This window comes from Rhipicephalus sanguineus, chromosome 1 (assembly GCF_013339695.2).
Source record: "Rhipicephalus sanguineus isolate Rsan-2018 chromosome 1, BIME_Rsan_1.4, whole genome shotgun sequence".
Lineage (NCBI taxonomy): Eukaryota > Metazoa > Arthropoda > Arachnida > Ixodida > Ixodidae > Rhipicephalus > Rhipicephalus sanguineus.
In genome coordinates this window covers 299,294,600-299,320,314 of record NC_051176.1, presented here as the reverse complement: position 1 = coordinate 299,320,314, position 25,715 = coordinate 299,294,600, and the positions used below count along the sequence as shown (strand labels likewise).

Here is a 25,715-nt window from a genome sequence, read left to right as displayed (position 1 = left end):
AGTGTCGTGTGTGTTCCTCGGGTGGATGAGTGAGTGTTTGTGTGAGTGTTTGCGGGAGTCAAGGTTGCGCTGATCATCCTACACTATGCAGTTATGGGTGCAGCAACTTATAACAGGAAGCCAAAAAACAAGGATAATGATGTAAAAGGCATAATGTGTGCCTACATAACTGCCATAGAAACAACCACAGCTAAAAGCTACTGCATCAGACTTCACTTCTGGCAACACAATTAAAGGGGCCCTGCAACACTTTTTCAGCATGGTCAGAAAACGCTGCCGATTGCTAGTTGAGGCTCCCAATAACACGCGAGCCAAACATTATAGCACAGCACGCGGCCTGGGATTTACAATAAATTTGCAAAGTCAGCTAAAAAGCGCTTCCTGTTCTCTCGACAAAAAATTATGCTTACAGCGCCACAGGCAGTTTCCATGCCATTGGCTGATTTGAAGATAGCGCGCTCGGTTGTTACTGTGGCCGCTGCGAGAGGCCGCCACTCGACTATGTGTGCGCACGCGATTGCACTGAAATACACCAAGCGTTCGAAGACAAAACAAAAAGAAAAGAAAATGTGCTCAAAGTCAGGAGGCGCGCGTGATGTACGTTCTTTCCCCATGCCCCCCCCCCTCCCGCTTAGCTTCCAGCGCTTTCTTCGGGGCGAGAGAAAAGAGAAAGCAATTACAGCGTGAGACAAAACTAACTCCGCTCGTACTGGACGGATTCTAAAAATTTCTGCGGCGTTTGATTCGTGAGGCAATAAGTTCCTTTAGTCAAGCCATTCAATGGCTACTTGGAAAAGTGTTGCAGGGCCCCTTTAAATGCAGAACACAGAGCGGGGGAGGGAGAAGAGAACAAAGAAGGTACAAACATGACAATACCTATACTGTGTAGACTGGATTTCATGTTTTATGTATGCATTCTCACAAACTAACAATTTTATTTATACCTGCAACAAAACACATTCTTAACACTGCAATACATCGTCTAAAGATTACATGTTTATTTTATGGTTTTTTACAGGGCTCCTTACCAACCTCATTAATTTGGTCGCACATTAGAAGCCCTCTAGAGCGCTCTTTATCATAATAATTTTCAAATTGGTTCATTATTGTAGGAGTTAGGAGAAATTTAATGGTCCCGTTACCTAGCCTCTAAGAGGCAAGTGCAACCGTCAGCAAAAGCTCTCTCACTCTGCCATGGCTAGCATCTGCAAGCAGCTTTCCTTTTCTGAGTTCTCTCAAGTACCAAAGCAGAGGGAACGCATCATGTTCACGTGACAAGTCCTGCATTCTGTTTGTTTTCCTTTTTCTATTTTGCTTCACGGCACATTTCAAGTGGTGGCATTGTTTGGAATGAATCAAATGATGAACTGAAGTCGCATGCTATGGTCAGCGACATAACAATCAGTGCATCTTGCATAGTGCATTTCTTACTGTGGCCTCAAGGCGTGGCTTCCTCAAAAAGAGTGGCAATATCTGTTTGAAATTTCAGTCGGCTTCACGCCACACAGCAGTTGCATACTTAGCAGACATAATCGATCGCCACTGCGTCTCATGAGCTTATTTGTTGGCCTGGTGAGTGGCCCTTTAACACAATGCATTTATTCATTCACAAACGCCTATACAATGTTTTCATGGTGCCGGGGCCACCTGCTCCCTGCAGCCTATTTCAGTAATGCCTGCTGCACACACTCTTGTGAAGAGTGGTACTATTCCTATAAGCTTTTTACTGAATCATGTACATATACAGAACATAGAGCTCGGGCAATCACGCATATTAAATCATCACGTTCACAGGGGATGTCTAGCAGCCACTAGGTTATTTGCCACTGCGAGATTAAGGGAGCGTTGACACCAAAAGCTTCAGATGGTTTCAAAAACTCCCCTAAGGCAACACGTGAACCGACGCAGCTGCCCACTTTTGGCGAGCTTGCTGCTGATGATGATTAAATATGTCCGAAAGCTTTGAAATGAGTGGGCCTTTTAAAACAGCCACTCTTTGCACAATTCACATGTCTTGACCTCTGGCGCGATTCTACGTTTCTGCCACGCAATATTACACGTGTTGAGGAGGCTCCTCCCACTACATGACATTCATATAGCGTTTTTTTCAGAAGTAGTTTCAAGCAATGGTGTGGCTCTGTGGTACACCTGCTTGCCGCTCAGAAGGCCTGGGTCCTGTTCTGACTCGAACCGAAAATTCTTATTTTATTTGCATCTCTCGACTTTTTGCTCACGGACAACGCTGATTTTCCGCTCACAACCAACAACACCAACACCAGAATTTCCGCGAAAACGAGCTCTTTCAAGGGGCCCTGCAACACTTTTCCAAGTAATCATATAATGGCTTCATTAAAAGCTTATTACCTCATGAATCGACTGCAACAAAAATTTTTAGAATCCGTCAAGTATGAGTGGAGTTACAGGGATTTGCCGCATGCTTCAAGCGCTTTCTTTTTGTACCAGCGAGCACACTGAAAGCTACGCAGGGAGGGGATGACAAGGGGACAAGAAGATGCGTCCCTTCGTCAGTGTGCTTCATGACCTTGAGTATGTTCTTTGCATTTTTTCTTTGAACGCGCAGCTTACTTTCAGTGTGATCGCGAACGCGCAGGCGGGCATGTGGCAGCATCTTGCGGCGGCCACGGTAACTATGCAGCTCATGATGCTCAAATCAGCCAACAGCTGTGGACACTGGGTATATGGTGCAGCAATTTGGGTATATGGCATCCTTTGTAGAGAAAAGAGCGGTTTCCAACAGACTGAGACTCGATTGTAAATTCCACGCCGCGTGCTGTGTAATGTTTGGCTCGCGTGTTTTCAGGAGCCTTGACCACCGATTGGCAGCGTTTTCCGACCATGAAAAGGTATTGCAGGGCCCGTTAATACAGCACCAACTAGCCTACCTATTGATTTTTTTTGTTATAATGTTGCTTTACCACGAAATATTGCACTACTTTATTAACCTGAACACTACAGAATGTAGAGATGAACTGCTGCACAGATCATTTCATAGTATGGGATTCAAGTGTACAAAGGAAGCATTCACAAGCTGTCAATGTGCTGCAGTGGCATTTGCCAGAACTGCCAAATTTGGCTTACTAGAATGATTTGAGAGGGGATGCCAAGAAAATAGGCCCTTTCAAATCAGTGCTGCCATGCTCTTCCTATTTATACCCAGCTATAGAAATTTTCACAGGAGAGAAGAAACATCTCTCTGGGCTGTGGCACGGGAGTACAAAGGCTGATGTCACAGCCTCGGCAGTGCATTTTTGGGGGGTTACGCCTATTTAGCTTTGCCCAAAGTGGATTATGGCAGTGGCCAGAGAGCCTTCTGTGAAAATGTCTATACTATCACAATGTGTACTGGATTTAGTATACAGTGTATTGGAATGCTCTATATAAGTAGCCACACTTATCTGGATAACCCACAGATTATTCTATTTGCTGGAGACAAACTAGCAAAAGCAGACTAGACACTTGTGCAAGGCGGTGAACTGAAGGACCAGTGAACATCAAGTTGTCCGAAACCTAGCCAGCTACCAGAAAAATGCAGACAACTTAGTAAATGTGCACCAATGATTCCACAACTGCTTGTGTCGTCAGTACAACTGGCACTTCGATAGGCTGTCTTCACAAAGCTTCTTTTATGAAGAAAGTCCAACACTGTCCTCCAAATGGTAGACAAGTGCCGCTGCACACGTCACATGAATGAAACAATACTGTGCATATAACTTAACATGAGGTCAGCCTTGGAAATGTTTCGACCAAGCCAGGAAGCATAATTACTGCAAGATGAAGAGGGGAAAAAAAAAAACTGCTAAGCAAGCAGCTAAAGTGCGTCAAGTCCGCCAGTTGGGTACAAACTGTAACTGCTCTGCAAGCCAGGAGTGCTTAAACCAATCATGGTAGTCAAGAGTACAAAGTGCACAACTGCCCTGTGCAATTTTAAATGACTGGACGCAAAGACAAAATCAAATTTTCATCGTGACACATTTAAATATTTATTTTGTTCATACACGTCTGAACATGTAGCAACGACACAGCAACAGAGAAGCAGAAAGTGAAACGAGAAAAGCAACAAATACAAGCGATGATGTGCAGATAGATGAACAAGTTGCAAGAGCAGAACAATATTACAGCACTAAGCCAGTGCACGATGGAAAAAAAATAAATAAATGTTTTACCAGACTCATAATGCAGATAACAAACAAGCTTTGCTCATATCTTACAATGAGTAGGGTCAATGGTAAAAAGCGAACAATTTTTTGTGACAAGTACATAAAAACAGAAGGAGTGGTCCGACCCATCTGGCAGTTCACAATATCACCAGTGAGAGCGACATGACAAGTTTGGTAATGCAGAAGCAATGCCAACATACCTAAGCATTACAATTGTGGAAAATCACAGTTACACACAAGTGGACAGTTCTTTTGGTTCTGAAGCCACAGCGGGAACAGTTCACTTTCTCTGAGAAAGTGTAAAATGTTCTGCTGCGTTGGCAGCTTTTGGGGTCGCGTACTCTATTCCACACAAACTGTCCTTCAGGTGTTGGCATCCATCAGATCATAAGGATGGTGCTGAATCCTCACTGATGGTCACAAACTCTGGCAGCTTGGTGAATGCCTCCTATAGTGCAGCAAAAATGATGGCGGGGCCTTTTTCCAAAAACATGTGGCACAAAAACATGCAATGACCCATAGCATGCCATGCTTGTCATGTCAAATATTTAGCCCCATGAAGAGGTCTGGATTCACAATTGTGCCAGAACAAAAATCCTACCTTTATAAGGTAATCTCGGAGTCTGTTGTACGCACTCTTGAGGTTGTCATTGACTAGCAGAAGGTCAAAGTTGCCCTGGTTTTCGCCTGCAAATTAGGAAAGATGCAACCCACACATGTTAACATAAAGCATGACAACTGCCATGCAATATCTCTTGTAGCTGCATCATATTTAGTTCTCCTAAATTAGATCTCATATACACAAGCTAAATTTTAGTCACAGGTTTAACGTCTTAGTATATCAGAAGAGACTAATGTGTATCCAATATAAATTCACATACAGCAGAACAGGACTGCGAAAGTCCGCAAGGTGGAGTAAAGTTCCACTTTTTTTTAAAAAAGGAGTACAGACATGATTTTGAGAAATCATAAAAGGGACATTTATCGTTTCCTTGGCATGCAGTGTAAAATGCTCTCCACACACAGGAGCCAGGAAAGACGTGTAAAATACTTTAGTTCGATCTTAAGTTTTCATCACCCAGCATCTCCACACCAGCCCCACCACAATGGACATTATCATAATGAGTCAATAGTAATCGAAATCACTGTCATTCACTGGATGACAATTCAACGCACTGATGTTAACGTGCAACTTGCAGCAGACGAGAGCGCTCCTGCTAGAATAAGTCACAAGTTGCTGTCCCCATGCGATGGAGACCTGCGTCAGACTGTGCTGACACATCACTGTGAAACCACCCCTTGATATCCTAATGAGTTGTGGTTTCTTACGGCACGGGTATTAAAAATATGTCTGATGCGTTCCCAGACACTACAATACTCTCTTTATAGCTCTCGACACCAGTGTTTATATTTAGACCAAATATACAAAAATTTCTAAAATTACTGTCGCTACTCCTCTAAGGAAAAAATTGCCATCCACCCATTCGTAGCACTAAGCAACAAAGGAAATGCATACAAATTTCTTAGAAAGAAGGCTTCCAAGTCTGCAAAAAGACTGTCCTGGTCTGGGACAAGTACAGGTTTGACTCATCCATTTTTCTGTGGCTGACAACATTTTTTCTTGTGCATGCTTTTCTTTTTTTTTTTTTTTCAAGATTGGGCAGCAGACATTTTCCTTCATGCATCACTAAGCAGAAATAGCCAGAACAACTATATGTAATAATTGTGTGCATGGCCACTGTTAATGGGTTTTAAGATATTCAACATTTGGAGGCAATGCTTTATGTTAGTAAGCTGGCAGATGTCTCTTCTTAGAAACCACTGTTATGCTCTGACTGCTAATGTGTACATCTAGTTAAATTCTTTTAAAAGATGAACCTCAAGAGGTGAAGTTTTGGTCACACATCTGTTCAAATAAATTGGAATTGAGTTCCATTTTCGCCAACCCTTACATTCCAAAGCCTTTGCTAAAAGCATAGTGGTTACTGCATGCCTTCATTACACTACAGTAGACCTCCGCTAACTCAACTCCAAACGATTCAATATTGACCAGAAGTCCTGACCAGTTCACATACGTTTCCATAGGACTGAACTTTCATTATATCAATCCTGAAATGGGCTGTCGCTGCATAATTCAAGCATGGCTGAAATTAACTGGCACCCAACCTTAACGGTGGTCGTAGTGGCGTAGTAACCTCCTCCTTGATATCGCTTAGGATACAGCAAATGGGTTGAACATTAGTCATTTCCAGTTGAGAACTCCTATCTTCAACCTGGCCCATGACGTTTTTAATGTGACAATGTAATTCACAATGATTAATATATTTACCAAATTCAAATGCACATCTTTCTGTTCAGGAAAATTAGAAAATTTCTCGAGTGGTGCAGTCCTTTACGAAACCAAACTGTGACAGAACGGGCTGGTGCTTAGCATGACGATGACACTCCACTTTAATATCCCCATCACAAGGGCATAGTGCCCTTCGCCGCTAGTGTCATTCACACGCTATCGCATGCGAGTGCTTAGCGACACCTGCTGCAGAATGCACACGCCAGCAAGGGCATATACCAAACTCATTTTGCTGCATCCAAGTGTGTAGCCTCGCCCAACGTTACTAGAACAAACTCAGTTTCAAAGCTCCGTATCTCCGCCAGCGGAGGAGGGTGGTCCGAACGGCGGTCGCGAGAACTAGCGGCGCTGCAGTTCCGTCTTGCGCCACTATCGGCGCGTCGTCTGCTGCCACGGCATAACGCTGCGGTGCGCCGCGCAGTTGCTCGGGGCAACTGCGCGGCAACTTTCTTATTGTACTAGTTGGGTGGATGCTTAGGTGGATATGCATAAGGTCGTCTGTGTGCATTGGCCCGCGTGCGTTGTTCATTGATTGGCTAAGAATCGATGTTCGGTCTATATTGCCGCGACCACTTCTTGTTTTATTTTGATGTATTCGGGTTTGACCACTGATCTGTGGGTTTGACCAGCAAGGACGGTTATCAACGCTCGAAGCTGTCCGCGAAGCAGTGTTCGAGAAGCTTCGCGATTGTAGTAGATGGTTCTGGTAAGATTTCGCGCTGCACGCGAATGTTCCAGCTTTGTCGAGAGATAACACCGCCACCAGCGATATCGCTGGAAAGTTCGATAGCGCCTGTATAAAAGCCGACGCGCTTGACTGCTTGTCAGTTGGTCGACGGTCGATGCTCTGTTCGCCGCTATCAGTGTATTGCTGTAGTTGACTTTCAGTTTCCCGGCCACAAGTTCGGACAAATAAAGTTTCATCTCGGACCTGCTGACTGCTGCCTTCGTCGATGTCACGACCCTTTGACAATATTTGAGCTGTCTACATTGCGCTTAACTTCCAAGCATACACTCTAAGAAAAAATCGAGTATTTGGGGAGTATTTCTGCCACACAACAATAATCGTCATCCACTTCGCGTACTTTCCTCGCGTTATCACCGAGGTCCCGGCACTTCCCGGTCACGAACCGCGCGCGCGTTATCAGCGCGACGTAGCATTCTTAATTGATAGGAAAGTGACGAGAGCCGGGTTTTCAAGAAAGGAAACGCGAGCAAGCCGCATGACAATTATTGTTGTGTGGCAGAAATACTCCCCAAATACTCGATTTTTTCTTAGAGTGTAGGTGTTTCTAAGCGAATGAGGGTTTTCAGAGTAATTTTTATAACTACTACCACAATTTTAGCCGCTGCCGTCTTATCTAGACCAAGAACAACCCAACACATTTGTAAAAGCCTTTATAGTGCACAAAGAAGCATACTTACTCGAGATACAAAAACGTTCTAGAAAAACAGTACTCATGTTTCTACAATTTATTGAAAAAACTTTCTCGAAAAACATCACCAATGCTTTGCAATGTTTACAAGACACGTTTTCGCGACGGTTAAAGGGATACTGACCCAAAATCGGAAAATTTTACGAGGACTCGCTCAATGAAATCTCAGTGTGCGATTACATCGAATAGATGTCTTCTCTGAGCAATTTTTTCAGCGGATAGTTTATTTTCGGTGTCTCATCTTTCTACGTCGCATCCTTCTACGGCGCCTTAAACAATTCGAACATATCGGCCGTGATGTGAGCACCGAGCAGTTATACGCGCGTACTCTGTCGCTAGAAGAGTCGTCAGTATTCAACTTCAGTTTTTCAACTTCACCGAGCAGATGTTCCATGCCCGCAGCACTTTACACTGTACGACAGCCGTTTGCGTTTCGTGCTGTAGCCGTTCACTACGCAGTTAAACTGCTCGTCAACTACAATTATCTTTCGCACAAGTAAGTCTCCCTTCCCGAAGCAAAGTGTGGGATTGGGCTAGTTGGTATTCCATTATTAAACTGCTCAGCGCAAAAAAATTGACACGGTATAGAAAAGACGAGGACCAGCGCTGGTCCTCGTCTTTTCTATACCGTGTCAAATTTTTGCGCTGAGCAGCCCGTTCCCGAGCCGGCGAGTGTAAAATATTCCGCACATCTTGTTCAATACCTCGTCGTAAAATCTCTCGAAAATCCACTGCTTTGGAGGCATAGCGACAGCTGACAACTGATCGAATGTCATTGTGATGCAACTCTCATTCTCGGTTCGCCTGCCTTTCGTTTTGCTGTTCTATTTCTGGCGGCTCCTCCAAATTGGGCACTGGGCTTTCGCGGGACGCCGTGCGTTTTGGGGGGGATTTGCGCCTAAACCCCGAACATTTTGGCTTTGAAATGTGGGGTGCAAGTGCTGGGAACAAGCGCGGCACGGCACCTGGCGCGAGTTCCCACTTTCCACGTGGGATCGAAACTTCTTGTCCGGCAACGACACGACGATAGTGCTTTACAGTGTCATCACTCTCAAAATGAACGTCACAGACCTTGCATTTCGCAGTAAGCTTTCTATCTTTGCGATGCAAAGCTTGAATGGCGTAGGGTCTTTCGCAGGTCCGAAGAAGTGTCGTGAAGCGGAGTCGTCGTTGCGGTAGCCGCTCTTGCAGCCCGGCGCAAAGCAAGTCGGCATACCGCACTGTGAATCTGTTCGCCCTCGTTACGCTTCGTACATCACTTCGTACAAGACGCTAAGCCTGGTCAAGAACAGTCGCAAAAATGACGAGCTAACAAAGCGCAGACGACGCTGTAACCCACGTGCGCTCGTACATCGGCGGCGCGGATCACAACAAGCGCCAGCCGCGGGAGCTAGACGTGACAGTAGCGCCACTAGTTCTCACGACCGCCACGCGGACCGCCTCTCCGGCGGAGCTTTTAAACTGAGTTTGTTCTAGTAACGTTGGCCTCGCCAGCAGTGGCTCAAATATAAGTTATGTAATATAGAAAGCCGAACCGGTAGTATTTTTAAACCATAATTTTAGTTATTAGTAATATTGTTATGCATTAAAACTTTAGTACTATAGTACTAAAAACAAAAACTATTATTCTTGCTCTCAGGCATTTTACAGCCATGGCCAAGTTAGCAAAACCCCACGCTTTTGTTAACAATGCAGTGCACAAGACATTTAGGTGTTCAGAGTTCTTCCCAAATGTAAAATTATCTACCCAAAATTCCGATATTTGAGCCTGAATTACATACCATAGGCAATCTCCTCACTAGCTCTTGCCAGGCGTCTATGCAAGCTCTCCTCGGTTTCAGTGCCCCGACCCCTGAGCCGTTCTTCCTGGAAAGCAGGGAGCGAGAGGGAAGTGGGGAAAGAAAAATACCAAAAAAGCCGAAAGTCAGATGTGTTTCCAGGAACTAGTCAGAAAGTGGAATTACTGGTTAAGAGCAGCAGCATCCAAAGTTGATCCTGGTTAATTTTGACAATTAAAACTGCCTCAAAGGCACGCTTTTGCAAACAGTAACAGCAAACATCACCTAACAAGCGTGCTTACTTTATGGCAACCGTTTAAATGGCACAAGCAGTTGCTTGAAGTCCATCACTTTATGCATAACTGTCAATTACAAAAAAAAAAAAAAAAAATAGACACCAATTATGCAAATTTATAGGACAACTGGTACAAACAACTAAAAGCACTGGAGTGATCCAAAACATATAACCCAAGTACATTCAGCAAATTGCTACAAATACTTTTTGGGTGGAATTTTAGTTATGCAGGTGTGTTAAGTACCACAAAACCTGTCACAGCACTGGGCACAAGCTTTCTAGGCGGAATAACATTTCACTACACCATAAACCAGAGTCAACTTGGACAAGGGATAAAATCAAACATAGAAATGCATGCAGTGAAAAATAAATTTAAAATATGCTGTTTATCAGACTTGTAATACTGTCATACCATGCATATCTATGGCAGCATAACATAGGAAATAAAACTAATCAGGCCAAGAAGAGTTTACAATTTATTTCAAGGTTCACAGACAAGAAAAGTAGCAGCAAATGTTTCCTCTAAGGCCTAGTCCCATCATTTATGCAAAACAGGCACAGTATTTGCTAAACAGGGTTACGTACACAAGCAGTGCAGCTCAGGTTGGGACATTTTAAACAGCACAAAATGCAAGAAGTTTTCACCGAGGCACTTAAATATAGCTTGCATGTGCAACAAATAGACGAAAAAAAAAAATCCAATGTATACACATATTACACAATGCACTTATCCGACTGACCTGACATTCCAAAGCATTGCCTGAAAGGCACAAGTTACAAACAAACAGAAAAAAAAGGCACTAAAAGATGTAAAAGAATAGCAGCCGTGAAACTTACTTCAAAAGATTTATAGGAGACTTACAAGGGCCTTCATGCTTGGAGGCTTGATGAAGATGTAGCGGGGATTCAGATCTGTGTTCTTGATGTTCTTCACACCCTCAATTTCAATGTCGAGGATGCAGATTCGCCCTTGCTCTTGGACATCACGTACGGATTTCTTACTGCACAAAATGAAAGCATACTGTCCCATTTCAGACATGTTCATCAAAGCTAAAGTAATTTTTAAAAGGGGGGGGGGGGGCAGCTTTACCTTGTGCCATACAAGTTTCCCGAAAACTCCGTGTACTCGATGAATTCACCCGCCTCGATTGCCTGTTCCATTTCGTCCCGCGATATGAAATGGTAGTCTGAAAAAGGCAAACGTGCAATCACGCACATGTCTAGACGGGTCTTTTGTACCACGCGACAATGTCCGTTCTTACCTTTGCCATTCACTTCACCGGGCCTGGGTTTTCGGGTGGTATCTGGAGTACACAATAAACAAAAGCCATAATACCGAGTTAATACGCACTGCTTAGCCCGCATCGACAAAGGAATGTGGGATAATACACCGTACTAGGCTGGACCAACGAAGACTGTCATACTCACGCGACACACTCAAGGCGAAATAATCGCCGAAGTCTTTCAGCAGCTTCTTGAGCAGTGTCGATTTCCCACTACCGGATGGCCCACATATGACAAGCGGGCGCAGAGCCGACATGTGTATCAAGGTGGACAGGCCGCCTGCAGAAAAAAAAAAAGGCAAAACTGGCTATAATAATAGACGGCAAAACCACAACGACCACATTACGGCGCGGAAGTACACGTGATAGTACAGGCGGCTGTAATACCGTGCATTTTAACACAACAGTAGTCCAAGCAGAGCTCCACGTATGCATACCTGCCTGACACACAAGACGAGGCGAGACGCATTTAATCGATTCATTCATTCCGCGGACGCAGAGAAAAAAATATCACCTGTGCGGTTGACGATGCTGTACATTTCAAGTGAATGTGATGAAACAGACGAAAATTACTAAGGACAATGAAGCGCTCAACACCTAACATGCAGAGGGACGTGGAGGATGGTGAATGCTTGCCGGCGTAACAATGTCCCAGGATGCCAGTTTGCCAGCGCCAGCGACAATGGATACGAACTGCGTGTGCAGCGGCCAGATGGCAGCACAAGCCGCAGAGTTGGAAGCTGGGGGCGTCGGCCGCAGAAAGGCAATGTGCTTCTAGCTGCGGCGCTTGCGCACACGAATTCGTGCTCGTACCCGAACTGCGCGATGTGGTAACGCACAGGGTGTTAAAAAAAAAAAAAAGAACACGAGTTCTCTTTCACACCTCGAGAGGCGTTCCTCAATCTTTCGAACTAGCTCTAGATGTTTCGACGAAAAATTACCCATATTCGAATCCATGCATGACACCACGGCGCAGCTTTGCACTTTTCCGGAAGTTTGAAACAATCGCACGTTCCTCTTACCCACGTGTTTTACACGTGCAGAAGCAATTTATAATGTCGAAAGGCACAGCGCAGCGGATGCTCTACTTAACGCCACCGCTGAACGAACAAGTTTCGTTCGCTCGTTCGTCAAGCGCCAACGCGAATACACGTGTTAGCCAAACATACGCGGATATATGACGCATATGAAATCCGTAATCAGTACCGCCGCAGTGACAACTAGTTCACACCAGCTACCTAATGCCGGAAACTACAGGAAACATATTGTCGCACAGTGCAGTCAACTTAACCTGGTCCACTGCCTCAATTGCCACAAAACTTGTACACTCCGATCATGTGAAGTCGTACGGAGCATCAGAACGTGCGGATATGCCGCGACAAATGTGAAGGGGCCAACCTTTCATCCTCATGTTGATGTCTTGAAAACCAAGTCCGGAGCCTCGACGAAGTATAGGACGGAGAACGGGTACCGCGGTTAAACCTCGGGACGAACGGAGCGCACGGGCAACAGTTGGAGCAGCTCTGACGGTCGGTCCAAGAGGGTCGGCATAAATGGCGGCCTACGTTGCGCAAGCGAGATAGCTCGTGGGGCCGTCAACGAATCCCGTCACACCAGGGAGTAGTGCGGCGCCGCCTATCGTTGCTCTCCCAACGCGTCCACGCCGTCCGACGGCCGAGAAGGCCCACCGGGCCCACCACGAAGCAGCGTGCCAGACCAGACGCGCCGGCCCAGCACAGTCGGCGGTCTACCCGCCTCAACTCTGAACGTTCCGAGTGCGCCATCTCACTAATGCTCGGCTTGCGGCCACCGCATACGGTCACTTCCAGGGGCGTAGCCAAGGGGGGGGGGGGTTCAAACCCTCCCCCCGAAATTTTTCAATTTTGCATGTGTATATATACACGCACACATACAAACGCACACACGAACACACATAATGTATGGTTGAACCCCCCCCCCCCCCCCCCCGAAAAAAATTTCTGGCTACGCCCCTGCTGGTCACTTCATTGCCAGCGCACCGCTGGGCACTTCACTCAGGGTTGAAAGAATAGAACACGACACTATTCTTCACTCTACATAACATCCCAAAAGCGACAAATCTTTCCTTCTTCATCTCCGGTTTTTGTCTTAATAGAGTAACAATGACAGCCATAGGCGTGCGCGGGGGGGGGGGGGGCAAGGGGGCGAGAAGGGGGGCGCAAAGTCAGCCCTATATATTGTAGGGGGGCGAGAAGAGGGGCGCAAAGGCAGCCGCATACATTGACATAATAGGGAGGGGGGCGCTGCGACGAACCTTCGCCCCCCCTGAAGGGGAACCCTGCGCACGCTTATGATGACAGCCACAACGGGAAGCTAGCGTCCTAACCACTTCCAAACTTGATCCACTGCATCAGCTCCCATGCATAGCCCCTCAATCTTTAAAATTAAAAATCTGCTTGCGCTATTTGTGCTTTATTCCACTTGCGCACAACCTTTTTACAGGTCGGATTTCGATGGGGATGATGTGCGGAAAAATGCCCAGGCGATCAAAGTTAATCCAGAGTTCCCCCACTACGGCGTGCCTCACAACCAGATCGTGGTTCCTCAGTGTAAACAATGTTGTTCGGGGGAGAAAGAAAAACTGGTTAAGGCAGCTTGTTTTGGCGCGCAAAACCCCGCAGTATTATTCCAGGTCGTCTTCTGTGCCCCCCCCCCCCCCCTCAACCTTTCTAAAAAAATAAATGGGGCAGTTATTAACGTTATACGGGACATATTCGGACATTTGCATGCCAATGTGCATACCGTATTCCATATGCCATTGTGAATAGCCTGTGATCCACATCACTCGTGGAAGGTTCTTGAAATATAGAGCACATATTCCATTCAATTGACGGGCAAGTTAACCAATTGATCGTAATACCGCACAATAAGAACGATGCGAATTCGGATGCCGACAATTCAAAGACATGTTAAATAGAGAAATGCCCTTATAAGACAACTCTTGGACCGATTTCGATAAAATTCATTGCATTTCCGAAAGAAAGTTAAACCTTATTGACTCCTTAAAAAAAATTTGGGCGTGCATTTTTTTGCCGATATTGCCAAAAACTTGTAATAAAAAATAGAAAGAGAGGACTTTACAAGCCTGTTGCTCTGTTCAAAGAACAGATACCGCTCAGTTCTGTAATATGTTTCCGCTGTAGCATCGAAAGCGGACATATTTGACACTGTGTGAATTATAGCTAACGTGAATTTTATTACAGTGCTTGTGAGGAATAGGAAAACAGTTGCATATTAGTGGTACGTTGAAACCACTGTGTAAAACTTCAGTTTTGTCCGTCTGTGTCATCGTTTGAAAGTTTGATATTTTCAACATTTTTTAAAATAAAAAAATCAACCACCTAAATAAAAAGATCGGCTGCCTGCGATCACCAGATTTTTCGTTATGAATGCAAAAAAAAAAGACCTCACTAAATTTGATGCAGTGGCCGCTGAGAAAACTATTTCTCCATTACCATGTATTTAGATGGGAATTCCGGAGCTAAAGTGTCAAGATTTTTTGCATAAAAAGAAGTTAAAATCTATTTTTTATTGACATTATTTTTTATTTTTACAAATGTTGAAAGCTCAAAGTAAAAATAATAACGATAATATCAAGTTTACAACCCTATGATATATGACGCGTCATTTACCGGTATGTTGAATTTTAAAATCAATTTAACCAGTGGCTTAAATCTGCCTTTGTAGCGTTTTACGCGGTGAGTTCCTTGGAACTTTCTCGTGCGGAAACAAAGCTTCCTACAGCAGCATGGAATCTGACAAATAGTATAAAAGCTGCTGTGTCATACATGGTTATACCTTTTTCTGTAGCGATCTAAACACACACTGAACAATATCTCCGATATAGTATTCGAAGGCTTCACGGCTTGCCTGCGTTAGCAACCATAAGTACGTTGTAATAATTAACTGCGGTGCAGGTGACATTTTCTAAATATTCGTGAAATACTCGGAAAATATCTGTATTCAAGAACACTGGCTACTAGATTGCAAGACTGAATCGAACAGGGCACTGTTCAATTCGGTATTCGAAATTTTCAAATACTCGCCCTCCTCTGCCCCTGACACCGGCGACAAAACTCACATGGCGCAGGTCGTCCTTCACTGTAAGCCATTTTGCACCCTTAAAATGATTTCAAGCAAGCAAAACACCCTTTTGCCTAACAAGGATTTGCAAAAGTGGGGTAATGTTTTACCTACAACACCCTTTAAGAGCTTAGGGTATTATGGGTTATCGAAACACCTGTGGCCCATACGACAGAGTACCAGATGATACTTGGAACTCGCTGATGAAAAAATGCGTTGGATATTAGGCAAGTTTAGATTAACCGATCTATCTCTTTTAGGGCTATCTACAGGCACACTATAAATTTACGCGCATTCAGTGAATGTTTATTGTTCAGTTATGCGGAACAGGAATATCGCCACCGCACTGAACGGCGGCTCAAGATGTTATGGACATATACCACATGGTCGGTGTAAGGCTGTGCAGCGCGAGAGCTCCGTGCGTGAGGTATTTTACAATATGCCAGTGGCGGATCCAGAGGGGGAGGGGGGGGGTAGAGGCGATCGCCCCCCTCCCCTAAAGCCAGTGTCAGCTACCCCCCCCCCCCTTGCCTGCAATGCCTGTCGCCCAGATCTTTTATCAAGTGGCTTCGGCTACCATTACACAAAAGCGGGAAGGAGAATCTTGTCCCCCGGCCTCTACCTTTCTCCTCATCCCTACCCTATCACCATTCTCCCCCCCCCCCCCCCCGGTCAGATGAAGAGCCCCCCCCCCCTAAAGTTGGCATCTGGATCCGCCCTTGCAATATGCTATATTGTGTGTGTGGTTGGGCGCGCACGTGCGCCTTCGATGCTGATTTTATCTGTAATAGGACGTTCCCTGACTGGTAGTCTTTATTTTTCAATGTTTTTGAGTAATAAGGGTGTTTGGACGATTGGCAACTCGCCAAGATATGGGTGCTTTGATTCGTGTAAATGTCTTTTTCCTAGGATGTAAGGGTGTTAGTTTAGACACGGTAAAACCCCCTTAAGGGTGTAAACTGGTTGGTTTACTGTGTTCGATACTTTACCCGAATATTCCCGACGCTGAGGAGAATGGCTAGTTTTTACCACATTGGCAGCTTTTAAAACAAAAGCTCGAACAGTGTTTCTGAGATAGGTTGCCCCCTTCTCTTCAGCAGAAGAAAAAGTGGTGAGCACGTATATCGCTGTGCTTATCTGCCCTCGTCTGTCTAGCGAATGTCTTGTTAGACATAAGTTAGAAATCTTCGGTCGATGAAAACATAATCAGTAATTTGAGAGACATGTTCAGTGAAGATGCATCACAAATACCTAGCAAAAAGTTCTTTGCCACAATGAAGTAACACAATATCTTCGTCTCGAGGCTCGGGCACCGACCCCCTGTTTACGGATTTTTTCGTCGCAAGCTTCCATCTTCCACTTCCTGCCGTTTTTTTACAATATCTTCGTGTGATTTATTCTCAAATGCACGCAAAATGTGCACTGCAATTCCTGAATTCGAAATCGCTGGTGTTTACGTGGATTCAAGAATGCGCCCAATTCGCATATGGCGCGCGCAGTCTGATTAGAAGCTTTGGATTATCGAGCCGGGCGACGGCTGGATAATAGTGAAAATTTGGAGACAAACGGTAACAAAGAAAACGCCAAACAATGTCCGCATCAAAATATGCGGACAACATGACAACGTGCGCGTGACAACGCGGCGACAAACGCATAAACCAAATGCGACCTTCAAAAATCCACCAGCGGCAGTTATAGCTTGACTTTTGAAAACCAGCGCAAGAAACACAAAGAAAGCACAAGTACACAGGACGGGTGCAGTCAAAAGTCAAAGTATAAACCAACTGGCCCAAACCTATATAGGCTTTATGGCAGTTACAGATTGCACGATGTCCACAGGCGGATCCAGAGCGGGGTGACCCCAGTCCTTAATGCTTGAATGTATATCCCGAAGAAGTCGATCCATCAGGTCCTCCCGCTGGTCCCCAACTTACCATAAGCTGACACCCATCCCCTCCCTCTGAAAAATCCTGCATCCGCCCTTTCACGTGTCGAATACAGGAGTGTCGATCGGGCAAGTATCGAATACGTTTGATTTAGAATATCCGAATGGTTGTGCGAACAGGAGTTACGAGTGCCACAACCATTCAAATAAATCGCTATGGCCGTCTATGGTCAACGTTTGAAGAAAAAAAAAAAAGAGGGTGGGTTACGCCCCAGACGGGCCCGGCCAAGCGAGACAAAAGTCCTTACGGGCTTTCTCCGTGACGGGCCGAGGTGTAACGGGTGTAAGTGCCAGAACGGCGTGAGGATCCCGGCTCGGTGACTTCGTCCTGTGCACAGAGAACACAGTGGCGGACGCCGGACGACATCACACGCCCGGCGTTCACTTACGCCGCAACTGTGTTGTGCTCCCGCATGCAGAACATGTGCTCGTCCTGCATCCTGATCCTGGTGCTGCGAGTTTCGGTGTCAGCACACGCGGCAGCCTGCAAGGTACGCTGCCAGCAGTCATCACCGAGAACGCGTCACGTGGCGTCGAGCATGCTGACTCCAGGATGCAAGCTCATTGCTCAAAAAAAAAAAGAAAATGGTGCAAATTATGCCTTCTTCAGCCTATATTCTTCCATGTTAACGTAAACATAAAAAAAATCAAAATTATAAAGAACGTAACATATCTGGCCGTGACTTCACACTTTACCGTCCGCTGTATTCACGACTGTGAACTTGGAAATAGGCAAAATTCTCATCTTTATGGGCAAGAACAAGACCGTCACCTACGAACGGGTTGCGGTTTCGACATGCGGTTTTTTCAGCACCTATCTCGTCGGAAGTAACGACCTTTTAAGCTGTGCATGACAAGCGGAAAGTCTATGTCAGCTTTTTTTATTTTATTGGCAAAACAAATGCACAATTTTAATTGAAATGAGAGGCTTGTGCGTAAACTTACTGTGCGACTTCGCAAGTATACGTAGACGGCCTCTATAAATCGGATATAGGCTTTCGCGTGATCGCATCGTGATTTCTGCGTTTGTTGTTCGAATTTTCTCACTAACAGCTATTTCGAATGCTTTAAGGCGGCCTGTGTTCGGTAGAAAACCACAATCGATTATATAGCGTAGTGTTCTAATGAAGGACAACTGGTTTAATTTTCGTCACTGTTTTCGGCGAGTTCTTCCAACAACTTGTGCGAAATCAATTATTTGTACAGTGTTATTCTTTTAGCCTATTTCATTAGCCTGTAGTTTTGTTACAAAGTACCCGATGTTAATGCGGTTTACGGCAAAACATTAAGGAATGATCAAAATTTATTGGCCCGTCCCGTTTTTGATGTACAATGCCGAAAACAAATAAAAAATAAGAAATAACGAAAACCGCGAAATGCTGTACAAGGAGGGATGGCTAGTCCGGTACAGCGTTCGCGTCAGCGAGTGGCGGCGGAAGCTGGCGACGCCAGGTTCATCACGTTACGTTGACGCGAAAACCGAGCGTCACCTTGATATGCGCATTTGCGCACGCCCGGCGTCTCTCTTGTTTGGAATTTCTCGGAATTTCGCGGTTCGCGTTATTATCTATTTATTCTTTTTTTCAGCATTGCACGCCAAATAAGGGGACGGGCACATCAAAAGACGGGATGGTTCATCAACTTTTCATCCTTGCTGAATGTTTTGCCGCAAACGGCATTAAAATAGGACAATTTGTGACAAAACTACAGCACAACGAAAAACGTAAGTTCCAAAAGAATCACCCTCTGTAGATGTCCGTACGGAACGATTCACCTATTTTAAGCTATATTTGGAAAAGACCTGTCCCTGTTTTGACTAGAGCATATATTGTCCGCACGTTGCAATTCCTGACCTAAAACTCGGAATGTGCCGCTGCTCAGTGGGTACGGCGCTCGGCTGTTGACCCGAAAGACGCGGGCTTATTTCGATGGAGGCGAAATCCCGTGTACCGTGCGATGTCAGTGCACGTTGCAGGTGGTCGAAATTATCCGGAGCCTTCGACCACGGCGTCTCTTAAAACCCAAGTCGCTTTGGGACATTAAACCCCGCAAACCAAATTGGGAATGCGTCTAATCGGATATTTATTGCTGTTCCAAGGAGCTGAAAATTCAGCCCAACACTGTATCATGACATGAACAGTGTACCAACAGTGCGTCTATGGTTGGTGGGAATGTTCCAAGGAATGGTAACACTTATGTACAGCAGCATACGTCCCCGCTGTAAACAATGCTCCATCGTCCGGCCACGCCGATCGACTGTGCAGTGGAACAAGCGGCCGAACGTTCGTGTGTTATCTCGCCTCTTCCGACCGTGTCTTGATTGAGCGATATTGCTCTGTCGTTGTGTGTCAATTATAATGATCTCGCGAGCCAGCCGCGCCCACGCACCTATAACAACATGGGTGTAGCCAGAAATTTTTCTCGGTGGGGGGAGGGTGTTTGAACCCCCTTCCCCGTGGCTACGCCGATGTATAAGAAGACACGCGCCAGATGGGCAGCTCACTCACATGTGTGCCATCCAATGCGCACGTGACGTCCTGGTCAGAGGGTGAGACTGCGCTCCTTCGAAGGTTGGTGACAACGCGCCACGCTTGCGTGATCCTGAAGAACATCGTTTCTGTTTCCCAACAAAGGCTCACACCCACTGTGGGGCTTAGAAGCCGGCGCTTTTACGATTGTTTCCAATGGGGTTATAACGAAAATAAAACTTCGAATATTCGAGCGTGGATGAAAAAAAAGATAGAAAAAAGAGAAACGAATGCTCTAATGAATTTTGCGATGCGTTAAATCAAGAAGTAATTTGACATGATGTTGACTGTATACTTCGTATGCTTTGGATTACTCTTCCGTCTCTCGTGCTTTCAATTTGTGAATTTGTGCAATATTATTTTACTATTAAGAAGAAGTCAATAAAACGCGCACTTTAATTCATTAGATGATGTAAGTGGCGCAAAAATCGAAGTGATCTCAAGCACCAAAATCAGGCTCCTCGGACAAGTTTCTTTTTTTTTTTTATTATTGAAATGATGAAATAGGAGAAGTTGGTGCCATTATATATACCGGGTACTCCTTCTCGCTTAGCAGACAAAATATGTAGTAAGAAAAATAATAAGGGCATGCTATACACTAGAACACACGATGTGAAAATACGCACAGCCGAACATGACATGGCAGTTCAGGTACGTCTAATAGGTTCATACGTACACAAGTGTTGTGTCACAAGTTCAAATAGGAAAAGTCAGTTGTAGGTCGACGTTCAAACTCAAATATTCTGTATTGCTTGACATACACAGGAAAACACACTGACACAAATGATTACACACAAAATCACAACATTACACATTTCCTTTAGTATGAAGGGGAAGTCGACATCGTGAAAAGTAGGTCAATATTTCCATAAAATGTTAGATTCTTCAAGAAACTTCTTGAAGGCGACAAGCGCTCTTTTCTGAAGACTTGCCGTTGGCCATGGACCTGTAGTATTTTCTTCACCGTGAAAGGCCTTCTATTTAAAAGACTTGCTCGTAATACTTTTTGTTGTGATTCATATTTTTTGCACTCGATAAGTAGATGATGTACATCTTCATCAGGGTGGCCGCAGGAACATTCTGTACTAGACGCACGTTTTATCCCGTGTAAGAAGTGTCGCGTAAATGCTGTGCCAAGCCGTAGGCGGTTGACTTATGTTTCAAATCTCCTATTTTCTCTGAAGTCTGATGAAATGCATAGTTTTATACAAGGGTCTATTAAATATACGTCCGAACTTTTAGACTTTTCATCGAACCATTTGTCCTTAGTGAGGCTACAGGTTATCTGTCTCAGGAGTAGGCGGATTTTCCGCGGCGTCCGCTGAAGTGTTTCCTGGAATGCTGCAGTGACCTGGTATCCATTGGAATGCGATCACGTGATTCATTGCTTTTGCTTTTGCGTGTTCTTTTAGGGTCTCATATAATAGGGAAGTGTTTAGAGAATTCTTTTTATTACTTTGCAGCGACGCTAGAGCGGCCTGTGAATCGCTAAAAATGACCCATTTTTGTTCCTTTTTTACTGATGTTATAAAGCGCAACGCGGATAGAATTGCAAAGAGTTCCGCAACAGTAGAAGACGTCACTCTACATAATTTAAATGCCTGCTCTACTGCCAAATGTGGAATGACAAAAGCTGAAGAGGAGCAATTTGCATGGCAAGAACCCTCTGTATACACGTGACTGTACTGCGGATATATATGGGTATAAATCTGGAACAGCGCCAGCTGCTGCGCGAATATCATGAACATGTCCCTTTTAGATATTATTCCCTCGACCGACAACTCTATTTTTGGTCTTGGCAGCATCCAAGGAGGGAAATTAATATCTACTCTGCTTAACTTATATCTTGGTAATATATAGTGCTTTATGTTCTTGAACAATATTGTGAAGTATGGGTGTGCGAATGTTCGAGTTTCGAATTCGAATCGAATAATACCTAACCGAATAATTCGATTCAGCTTTCGAATAGCTAGTATTCGAAGTTTCGAATAGTTCGACAGTACGAATATCTAAAACGCGACAAACGCCAATGGTGCTACTTGGCTAGGGTGGGGTGGCTAAATCTAACGCTAACGTAGGTACAGTAGGCCCTTTATTAAAACTTTCACAGATATCCTGGTACAAAAGCGAGCGCATGTTTATTTTAAAGGCGATTATGTAATTTCCACACGTAAAAAAGAACACGAGAAAACTGTGAAGCTCTTCACAACTTCGCCTCTGAAGCGAAGACACGGACTTTTCTTGATATGTAGTTCGGTCGGTTACGCAGCAGACGCCGTAAATCACACCGACTTCGGCTTGCGAAACCCTCGGTGATTGGCTTTGCATGTAAAAATTTCTTCACGCTGTGCAGTCGTCATTCCCGCACCGCACCACTGCTGTGAACGGACGCCCGAAGATTTTTGAGCCACGAGTACCCATGGATATAAAGCACAATTGCGCGACCATATATCAAGCACAATTGAACCCGTATTCCGCGAGGGAAAAAAAAACCAGCTACCGTACCCCCTTCTTTTAGCCGTTAGGAGGTTAGGAGTGCCCCTGCTAACTGGAGCGGCGTCTCTTCTATCAACATGCCTGCTCAGTGTGCGCCCATGAAGGCAGAAGAAAAATACCCTTCCGAACAAATATCCTTCCAAATACCCTTCCGAACAAATACCCTTCCCTTGGCGCGCTCAAGCCTAAAAGAAGATTCTAACATAATCTGGAAGGTTCCCAGACATTAGGGAGCGGCTTGCGAAAGGCAGCCGCGTGCAACGGACTTGTTAGATAAAAATAATAAAAGAAGCGCGCGTGGCAATATCAAGCAATGTTCACATTCAACCTTGCACAAGAGACTTTACATTTACATCTTCCAGGAAGTACAGAAAAATAATAAGGTACTCGGAAAACTTTAGTCATATTTAAAATTCGGAGAATAAACTCTACAATGCACATAAATTCAATTTAATTACATTATTAAAGGCAAATGGGTCTCTGCAATCGCTTTCAATAGCGAGGATATTGTCCGGCCCTGAGGATCATTTGCTTGTGATCAGTGCTATCTTCCGTTGTATGAAAAATCGGCATTTAAGATACGTAATTTTAGCATTTATACTTATTCTTCAGGCAAATGTATTTCAATGAGAACGCCATGCCACTAATACTAATTCAAGAAATCATGCACCAGACATTCTTGGCTTCACCCACCACGGTGGTCTAGTGGTTATGGTGCTCGTACCCGAAGGTTGCGGGATCGAATCCCGGCCGCGGCGGCCGCATTTTCGATGGAGGCGAAAATGCTTTAGAGGCCCGTGTACTTAGATTTAGGTGCACGTTAAAGAACTCCAGGTGGTCGAAATTTCCGGAGCCCTCCACTACGGCGTCTCTCATAATAATATCATGAGTTTGGGACGTTAAACCCCTACAATTATTATTACATTCCTGGCTTCAGTATCTGCATTAGAAGAAAGTTAAAGGCGTTTCCTTACATGTCGCGTTCCAAAGAGAGGCTGTGTAATTTGGACAGGTTTGCCTGGGCGTTATATGCTACTCGGAACGAATGCGACGATAAATCACTTACATTTCATTTTGAATCAACCGTTTATGTTGCAAATGTTGCCCGTATATAACAGTACACGCAGCATTCGATAGCGTATGTAGAATGTATGCGTGCGCTACAAAATTTTATTCGTTTAGCATGATAACGACCTCTGCCGCTCAGGTTGACAGCTAGTTTTCCTAGCAACAACAAGTTGGGAGCTGCCGAAATCCGCAGCTGTGCGGACAGCGCGCCGCGTGTGCACTTACGTGACGTTTGACACATTTGCTCGACGCCAGCGCCGTCACGGAAACGCGCGACCCCGGTCAGAATTCTGTGCTCTTCATTGCGGGTCAACGGGCCACCGCTTCCGGTTATCACAGAGGCACGAGCACTCCTTTCCTCTCCCCACGGGCGCGAAATAAGAATCGATGATAATGGCAGCCGAGTCAAACAGCGATAGCCTCGATTGCATGTCAGTGGGATGATAGGAATCTTCCAAAGATTAACCATCAGCAACTGCCCATTTCATGTCCACAACAGGACGAAGGCCTCTCCCCAGTATCTCCAATTTGGCCTGCCCTGTCGAGCTGATTCCATTTTATGCCTACAATTTTTTTTTTATTTAATCGCCCTGTCAAACCTGGTGCCGTTCTTGGCAACGCGTTTTCTCGTATCTCGGTACAGTTGGGGCTGGGGTTGCGTTGATGGAAGAAATTACTTTATGTATAAGTATTTAAATGGTTCCGATCTCAGTGAACAGGCGCGGCGCTCTTCGGTTCGCCGGATCAAATAACAAGGTTGGGTTCAACCATAGGCGTGCGGAGGGTTCCCTTTCAGGGGGGGGGGGTGAAGGTTCATCGCGGCGCCCCTCCCCCCTCTCCATTAAGTCAATGTATGGGGCAGCACCTCAAAAGTCAATGTCCAGTTGACACACCTCGCGGATGACCCTTTTTGGGGAAGTCGCACCTGGGCAGGATAAGGCCAGACTGGTGAGAAGATCTGCAGGGCGTCGGAGAGGCGACACAGAAGGTGGAGCACTATTGTTTCTCCCCTCCATCCCACTCTGCATGGGATAGAGGGGAGATGGAGGGGGGGCACTAGTGTTTGTCCCCCCCCCCCCATAAGAAATTTGATATTCCTGTTTTGGCACACTTGCTGTTCACTCTTTTGCATAGGCTTAATTGCTCTGTGCATATACTGTCGCATACACCTAGCTTAATTTCACCGAAGGGAAGCGCAAATAGTAGAATGTGCGGATAAATGTAACTTTGATACTGAGACGCATGTTTTTGAAAATGTCTTGATTTGGTGAACTGACCGTTCTGTCACATTATCATGCTCTCTTTTTACCTGTGTGGTCGTTGACAAGGCTAACTGCGACTTATCGTGGCATTGGAGTTTGAAGTTTGTTTGCAGCTTTGACAATACATGACAAGTCACGAATTGTCATGCTGCCGGAGCTAAATGCGTGTCTGCACACGCATGACTAGTCTCCTGACACCATGAGACAGCAGACAACAGCGGACAACTGGAGAAAAAGGAGTCATCTTTATATACACCTATACACAAATGGCACAATTACACATGGGCTGGTTCAGTACATTATAATAAACAACACTAATCCAAATAAGTCCAAACACAATAAATGAAACGCATGGTTGTGGAACAACTGAAGCCAGATACATTTCCTGCTTTGTCCAAACTCCTAACGAACAACGTCAAACAAAGTGTTTGACCGTGCGCACTGGTGGCATGTAAGACATGCCGTTCCCATTCTTCAAAGTGGACGAATTTCCCTGCGTAGTCACTGACTACCAGTTGCAAGAAACGTGGTTGAGCCCACGGTTAAATCGCAGACGTTCCTGCACCTGCATACACCATACTGAATATAATTCAGCAAATGCTGCAATGAGGCCGCAAGAATTGGTTCAGTAACTCCAAACAAAAGGGAAAAGGATATCTAAATGCCGGAATAATTAGTTAGGGCTTGCCATTTTAAAGAAAAGCAGAAAGTCTTGAGTTTACGACATCTGAGTACCAATGAAACGCGTGTTCGATTCACGCAAGAATCCATTCTGACAAGATTGGACAATGTGATTGAGGATTCACCCAAGGCGATAAGGCGGGTGGCACTTTATTAGTATCTTTTCAACGGGGCAAGTCTGTGCACGTATACATTTGTGAGAAAGTCGGTGTGAGAAGCAGGGGCGTAGCCAGGGGGGGGGGGGGGGGGGGGGGGGGGGGGGTGGAGGTTCAACCCCCCCTGAAAATTTTCAA

General features: G+C 45.1%; 1 protein-coding gene across 7 annotated transcripts in view; it reads right to left on the bottom strand.

Moving 5' to 3' along the window:
- Positions 1-25,715, bottom strand: part of LOC119379346 (guanylate kinase) — a 183,989-nt gene that overhangs the window by 1,768 nt on the left and 156,506 nt on the right. For 2 of the 7 annotated variants that reach the window (XM_037648640.2, XM_037648645.2), the window contains exons 2-7: positions 11,466-11,600; positions 11,300-11,341; positions 11,128-11,224; positions 10,900-11,038; positions 9,746-9,830; positions 4,780-4,865 (exon numbers count right to left, since the gene is read on the bottom strand). In XM_037648640.2, coding sequence (XP_037504568.1) covers positions 4,780-4,865; positions 9,746-9,830; positions 10,900-11,038; positions 11,128-11,224; positions 11,300-11,341; positions 11,466-11,600 — 584 coding nt within the window. Of the gene's footprint in view, positions 1-107; positions 4,627-4,779; positions 4,866-9,745; positions 9,831-10,899; positions 11,039-11,127; positions 11,342-11,465; positions 11,601-11,757; positions 12,024-12,718; positions 12,897-25,715 lie in introns of those variants that run through there. The other 5 variants (XR_007414852.1, XM_037648643.2, XM_037648642.2 and 2 more) reach the window with 5 other exon arrangements.